Source organism: Corticium candelabrum, chromosome 6 (assembly GCF_963422355.1).
Source record: "Corticium candelabrum chromosome 6, ooCorCand1.1, whole genome shotgun sequence".
Taxonomy (NCBI): Eukaryota; Metazoa; Porifera; class Homoscleromorpha; order Homosclerophorida; family Plakinidae; genus Corticium; species Corticium candelabrum.
The window spans coordinates 8,568,318-8,575,817 of record NC_085090.1 but is presented as its reverse complement, the minus strand read 5'-3'; the positions used below and the strand labels follow the sequence as shown (position 1 = coordinate 8,575,817).

The 7,500-nt window shown below is 35.3% G+C and overlaps 3 protein-coding genes across 4 annotated transcripts in view; 2 read left to right on the top strand and 1 right to left on the bottom strand.

Annotated features, from left to right (window-relative positions):
• The window catches only part of LOC134181112 (uncharacterized protein KIAA2013 homolog), a 15,120-nt gene extending 15,063 nt beyond the window's left edge, over window positions 1-57 (top strand). Inside the window, exon 15 of the mRNA XM_062648319.1 lies at window positions 1-57. This exon is cut by the window's left edge and continues 284 nt beyond it. The gene's annotated coding sequence lies outside the window, so the exon portion shown is untranslated.
• A 1,820-nt stretch (window positions 58-1,877) lies between these two features.
• LOC134181531 (transcriptional activator protein Pur-alpha-like) overlaps window positions 1,878-7,500 on the bottom strand; it is a 6,547-nt gene continuing 924 nt past the window's right edge. The window contains exons 3-7 of one of the 2 annotated variants that reach the window (XM_062648806.1): window positions 4,586-4,694; window positions 3,957-3,990; window positions 3,013-3,206; window positions 2,862-2,959; window positions 1,878-2,341 (exon numbers count right to left, since the gene is read on the bottom strand). In XM_062648806.1, coding sequence (XP_062504790.1) covers window positions 2,180-2,341; window positions 2,862-2,959; window positions 3,013-3,206; window positions 3,957-3,990; window positions 4,586-4,694 — 597 coding nt within the window. In that variant the 3' untranslated portion in view covers window positions 1,878-2,179. The remainder of the gene's footprint in view (window positions 2,342-2,861; window positions 2,960-3,012; window positions 3,207-3,956; window positions 3,991-4,585; window positions 4,695-7,500) is intronic. The other variant, XM_062648805.1, reaches the window with a different exon arrangement.
• On the top strand, window positions 5,253-7,243 carry LOC134181529 (uncharacterized). Its single transcript, XM_062648803.1, has one exon. It carries the CDS (start codon window positions 5,353-5,355, stop codon window positions 7,066-7,068), a length of 1,716 nt encoding a protein of 571 aa, XP_062504787.1. The 5' UTR covers window positions 5,253-5,352; the 3' UTR covers window positions 7,069-7,243.

Sequence of the window (7,500 nt, the reverse complement as noted above, 5' to 3'; positions counted from 1 at the left end):
ATACAGATAATCATCACAGCAGTGCATTGTGTTTACCTATTATATCATTTCGTGTATACAGTATACATGCATGGGGGTGTGTCTATGCATATGCATTGCAGTACTTTTGTACTTCTATTTCAGAGGCAAATGGTAACTTACGTAGACACTTAATGATCAAGTTTTTGTTGCCACGAAACAAACAAATTAATTATAAAGTAAATATATAATTAATAAATATATTAATTATATATAAATAAATAAATAAATAAATTACTGTAAATAAACATATAGATTAATTATAATTATAAATAAATAAATTACAGTAAATACATTTTATTATAAGTAAATAAATAAATACTTTAAGTAATTATTATAATAAATTAATTAATTATAAATTTGTAAATTAATTTTAAATAAATAAATTAAATTTTATATACAAACTTATTTTGTTAAATATATAATTCATAATTAATTCATTTTTATATTTAATTTTTTGTTTTAAAATTTTCTTAGAGGTGGATACTTTAGGTGTCCATGCTAGCGTACGCTAAAGCCTTATTTACATTTAGAATACACGTACAGCTTGAACACAATTGCATTCTATTTGGTGTGTCCACTTATCTTAATTCTAAATATATTAATTAATTAAATATAAATACATAAATATATTAAGTAATTCATTTTACACAAAAAATTAATTATAGATAAATTATTTATTTATTATTTATTTAACAAAATAAGTTGTATTTATATTAAATTTTTATGTGTGTGACGTTCTAGGTGACCATGCTAGCGTGCGCTACAGCCTTATATACATTAGAATCCAGAGTGAACATCATTACAGTAGTCTTTACACTCAAATAACTTATAAATAAATAAATGAAATGAAATAATTGGATTAAATTAATTATAAATTATGAGTAAATAAATATAAAATAATTAGATTAAATTAATTATAAATAAGTAAATAAATAAATTGTAGTAAGTCCTAGGGTTAGGAAAATTAAAATAATTTATTAATTATTATAAATTGTTTATCTAACAAAAATAAGTTTGTATTATTACATGTGAGTGTCCATGCTAGCGTGCGCTAAAGCCTTATTTACATTTAGAATCCAGCGTGAACATAATTACATTCTATTTGGTTTGTCCACTAGTCTTTACACTCAAATAAATTATAAGTAAATAAATAAATTATATAAAATAATTAGATTAAATTAATTCTAAATAAATAAATTAAGTATAAATACTTAAATTCATTAGAAATTAATTAATTAATCTAAAAATTAATTATAGATAAATTAATTATAAATTATTTATTTAACAAAAATAAGTTTGTATTATTACATGGTGAGTGTACATTCTAGCGTGCGCTAAAGCCTTATATACAATTAGAACCCAGCGTGAACGTAATTACATTCTATTTGGTTTGTCCACTAGTCTTTACACTCAAATAACTTATAAGTAAATAAATAAATTGTAGTAAGTCCTAAGGTTAGAAAAATTAAAATAATTCATTAATTATTATAAATAAATAATTAATTAATTAATTTAAAATTCAATTATAGATAAATTAATTATAAATTGGTTATTTAACAAAAATGAGTTTGTATTATTACATGGTGGTGTCTATGCTAGCGTGCGCTAAAGCCTTATTTCCATTTACAATCCAGCACGAACATAATTACATTCTATTTGGTTTGTCCACTAATCTTTACACTCAAATACATTATAAGTAAATAAATAAATTATAGTAAGTCCTAGGGTTAGGAAATTTAAAATAAATACATTAATTATACATAATTTATTTATTTATTTATTTATATGTTTGTATTATTACATGGTGTGTCCATGCTAGCGTGTGCTAAAGCCTTATTTACATTTACAATCCAGTGTGAACATAATTACATTCTATTTGGTTTGTCCACAAATCTTGTTGATGGATACTGCTAGACACCAGTGGAACTCGTATCAAAACCAAATACAAAACGGCCGATTGTCCACACGGGACAACAAACTAGAAGCGACAGAAGGGCAACCTCCAGTCGCTAATTGAGCAAATACGGTCGAGTAACATGAGTGTAAGATACACAAGAACACTATACGTTACGTACACATCACACGGCTGTCGGCCATTTTCTCTTCATTGTACAGACGTAAAAACACACAATCACTCGGGACTTTCTACGTTGTAAGTCTAGCTCTCGCCTGCCATCTCTTCTGTGCCTTCGCCTTCCATGTCGAAGCCGCTGGCTTGGCCGGTGAAGGGAAGCTGTTCGATGTACTCGTTCAGCGTGTCTCGAAAGGCCAGCCATCCTGACTGCGGAATTGTAATGTTAGTACGATAACGCGCTTGCACCTAGAGCAACGGGTGAGAGTTAGTGGAGAAGGTGGGTTGATATGCTTGGCATGGAATGGACAAACACGTAGACAGACAGACAAATTGTCACACAACTGAGTATGGAATTCAAGTGAACTAGACTGAACACAATTAGAAAGACAGACAAAGTAAAGTGTCAAAATCGTCGGTCAGCCGCAGATAGGGCAGACACAAGACAGACAGACAGACAGATTACATCGTGTGACGTGAGTATTACATCTAACGTTCATCTCCATACCTCTGAGATTCTCAAATAAACACCTCTCTTGTTCGAGCCGACGTCAACGTATGGAATGGACAAACACACCAAAGAAAGACAAACAAATTGCCAGACAAACGAGTACAAAGATCGAGAGACAACAAGACTGAACACAAATAGAAAGACAGACGAACCAAAGTGTCATTTAATTCAACAAAATCGTCAGTTAGGACAGACGCAAGACAGACAGACAGAGATAGCACGTGACACAAGTACCACATCCAACGTTCATCTCCGTACCTCTGAGATTCTCAAATACACGCCTCTCTCGTTTGAGCCGACGTCAAAGTAGAACTTCTTGCCGTCAATCCTGAGATCCCGACTCTCTGGAAGTTCCTCTAATTTAACACACAACAGTCACAACTACAGAGAAAGTCGCTACGACACTTACCACCCAGATCCTCCGGGCCAAAGTGAGTAAGAAGGTCAATGACAGCGGCAATGAGCTCCTTGATGCCAGAGGCAGGGATGGCGACTTGCGATCGCTGGCCAAAACTAACACTTTGACTGATACGAAGGAAACGACCTCGTTCGTTCTCTTTTAGGTCGAGGAAGAAGCGTTTGTTCTCGCGTTGCATGTAAGCGCTATGAAGACGGATGTGAATGTAAACAGGAAACAAAGAAATACATACGGATATGACAAGTGAGAATGACAAAGAAATAGAGAAACAAACATGAGACAGACAAACAGATGAACAAACAAATAAACAGACAAATGGACAAACAAATAAACAGACAGATAGACAGACAAATGGACAAACAAATAAACAGACAAATGGACAAACAAATAAACAGACAGATAGACAGACAAATGGACAAACAAATAAACAGACAAATGGACAAACAAATAAACAGACAGATAGACAGACAAATGGACAAACAAATAAACAGACAAATGGACAAACAAATAAACAGACAAATGGACAAACAAATAAACAGACAAATGGACAAACAAATAAACAGACAGATAGACAGACAAATGGACAGACAAATGGACAAACAAATAAACAGACAAATGGACAAACAAATAAACAGACAGATAGACAGACAAATGGACAGACAAATGGACAAACAAATAAACAGACAAATGGACAAACAAATAAACAGACAGACAGACAAATGGACAAACAGACAGACAAACAGAGAGACAAATGGACAAACAGACAGAGAGGCAAATGGCCAAACAAACAGACAGACTAATGGACAAAAAGACAGACAAATGGACAAGAAACAGACAGACAAACGGACAGACAGTTGGACAAAAAGACAGACAAATGGACAAAGACAGATGAACGAACAGACAAAAACAGATGAATAAACACACATACTCCCTACCTCTTCCATGTCCCTCCTTCTCCTGGCTGCGAACCTACAACAACCAAACCATCTCAATAAAAAATAATTAATAAAAATAATTAGAAAAAATTAATAAAAATAATTAATAAAAAAATTAATAAAAATAATTAATAAAAATAATTAATAAAAAATAATTAATAAATATAATAATTAAAAATAATTAAATAAACATAATAATTAATAAAAAATAATTAATAAATATAATAATTAAAAATAATTAAATAAAAATAATAATTAATAAAAAATAATTAATAAAAATAATTAATAAAAAAATTAATAAAAATAATGAATAAAAATAATTAATAAAAAATAATTAATAAAAATAATTAGAAAAAAATTAATAAAAATAATTAATAAAAATAATGAATAAAAATAATTAATAAAAAATAATTAATAAAAATAATTAATAAAAAATAATTAATAAAAATAATTAACTGAAAGAGTAAAACACTGTACATCAAAGCCTACAAAATTCAATTTTTTTGAGCCTCGAAAAGACTTAGTTTCAAAATGCAATACAAGCAGTTGGGTAAATCATTTGATTGTACGCTTGATTGTCTAGTTAGTGTGTGATGTGACGGTGTGATGTTGTGTGTACTGTAACTGACCTTCAACTATTTGCTCGGAGTGTTGTGAGAACTCTTCGAGATAATCTTTGAATTCAGCAACGCTTGACATTGGCAAATTCACTTTTCCTCTGATGCCATTTGGTGCAACCTGGAATGACAAAAGATGATACAATTGTATGATTTTAGATTTTAATGTTTAAATTACTGAAAGTGTACTGTGTGGATACAGTACCTCAATGCTCTTCATAAACAGACAGACAGACAGACAGAGAGACAGACAAACAGGCACAGAAACAGAGAGATAGAGAGACAGTCAAACAGACAGCCAGAAAAACAGACAGACAGACAGACAGATAGACAACAGACAGGCAGATAGACAACAGACAAACAGATAGACAACAAACAGAGACAAACAGACAGACAGATAGACAACAGACAAACAGATAGACAACAAACAGAGACAAACAGACAGACAAACAGACAAACAGATAGACAACAAACAGAGACAGACAGACAGACAGATAGACAACAGACAAACAGACAGGCAGACAGACAGACAAACACACAGACACACAAACAGACAGACAAACAGACATATAAACAACAGACAAACAGACAGACAAACAGACAAACAGACAGACAAACAGAAAGACAGACAGACAAACAGACAGACAGAGAGACAGACAGACTGTGATAGGATCTTTGTGAAGACAGATGTCAAGAATGCCTTCAACTCTGTACACAGACAGCATCTGCTAGAGCAAGTGTCCTCAAGACACCCTGACATTTTACATCATGTCTCTCAAATGTATTCTAAACCTAGTTCTCTACTTTTTCAGCAAGGGGGTTCTCCAGTCATCATCCAGTCCGAGGAAGGGATTCATCAGGGTGATCCCCTGGGCCCCGCACTTTTCTCGACAGCAATACATCCAATCTTGAGTGATCTGCAGAATTCAAACCCCTCTATCAGAGTTTTGGCTTACCTTGATGATGTCTTCATGGTTGGTTTGCCCCAAGATGTCCTATCTGCTTTAGATGATCTACGACCTGCATTTGAAGCCATTGGCCTTTCAATTGCCAATCATAAATGCAAGATCTATTCTGGTTTAGACTCACCATGCCTGTCAAGTAACACAGCCTCGTCTATCCCAGTCACATCTGATGGCACAGTGATTCTTGGGACCCCAATAGGCAGGGATGATTTCATTTTTGCTTCTTGTGATGACACTGCTAAATCAGGCAGCCAGCTATGTGATAAGCTAGTAGATCTAGGGGATGTTCAGAGTGCGATGTTGTTGCTGCGATATTGCCATGTACCTCGACTCAACCATCTTGCTCGAACAGTGTCGCCTGCATTATTACTTCCAGCGGCCAGAATCCACGACTCACTAACCAGGAAGACATTCACTCTTTTGATGGGCTACGAAAATATTGGAGATAAACCTTGGGCTCAGGCTTCCCTGCCAATCAGAGTAGGTGGATTTGGCATGACACCACTAGTATCGCTCTCTCAATGTGCGTTTGTCTCATCGTGGGCCCACAGCATCAAAGAGTTGCCAAACTATTTTTCAAGTCTGAATCAAATTCTTCATAATGTTGTCCACGGTGACCACGGTGATCCCCAGAGAGGTTCTATAGCTCAAGCTCTTCGTGAGGCAGTGCCTTCTGACAAACAACTGGAAGATATGCTACGGAATAAAAGTAAACTACAAAGAAAACTGACACAGGATTTAGCCAGCACTGCCATCACTGACATGATTATGATAAGCTCATGCGATAGAGAGGCAGCAAGACTTCGGTCTTTGCAAGGCAAAGGGGCAGGGGCATGGATAAATACGATACCAACTTCGCAGAAGCTCGCACTAGAATCCCGCGATTTTCGCTTGGCGGCCTGCATGAGGTTGGGATTGTCTATGCCCTTCAAAGGATATATCCAAAGATGTGATTGCGGTGTCTCCCTTGATGGATCTGGCTATCATTTCTTGACATGTAAATGGGGTGGTGGGCCTGTCTGGTCCCACGAGTCCATAGCTGCAGTGTGGGCAGATTGTTTGAGAGATCTCCATATACACCACCGACGGGAACCTAGAAACAGGTACTCAAACTCAAATGACCGCCCGGATATCTCTGTTTTTGACTGTGGCTCTGGGTCTAATGTGGACCTGGACATCTCACTGGCGCACCCATGGAGCTCTGAAATCGTCAGCAGTGCAGCACACACAGATGGAGCTGCAGCACTAAAGAGAGAAGAGAAGAAGCTGACCAAATATTACAAACAACTCCTTCCTGGGGGAGAATCGTTCACCATTGTCCCCTTAGTCCTGGAGCATTTTGGAAGATGGGGCAAGGAATCAGAATGTTATCTACAACAATTGTCCCTCAGATCTACAGACGACTTGGGAAGACTGAACAGGGCGGAGTTTTTGCTGCAGTGGAGACAACGCATTTCAGTTCAGTTGCAAAAATGCAATGCGAAAGTTATCTATCGCAAGGTAGAGGGTGTGCTGAGAAGTGGCAAATAAGAAGTGTTATCTGTAATAATAGAGAAGAAACGTGGACCAATACGGTCCATATATCATATATGTTTTTTCAAGTGTAGTTTATGCAGAGAACAAAACTTTCAAATATTTTACTTTAGACGTGGCTGTACTAGCTCCTCTAGCCTGTAATAGTTTCGATGTTTGAAATTATACTACCATTGACAAACAGACAGACAAACAGACAAACAGACAGACAAACAAAGAAACGGACAGACAGACAAACAGAGAAACAGACAGACAGACAGACAAACAGACAGAGAGACAGACAGACAGAAAAACAGAAAGAGAGAGAGAGAGAGAGAGAGAGAGAGAGAGAGAGAGAGAGAGAGAGAGAGAGAGAGAGAGAGAGAGAGAGAGAGAAACAGATAGACAACAAACAGAGACAGACAGACAGATAGACAACAGACAGACAGA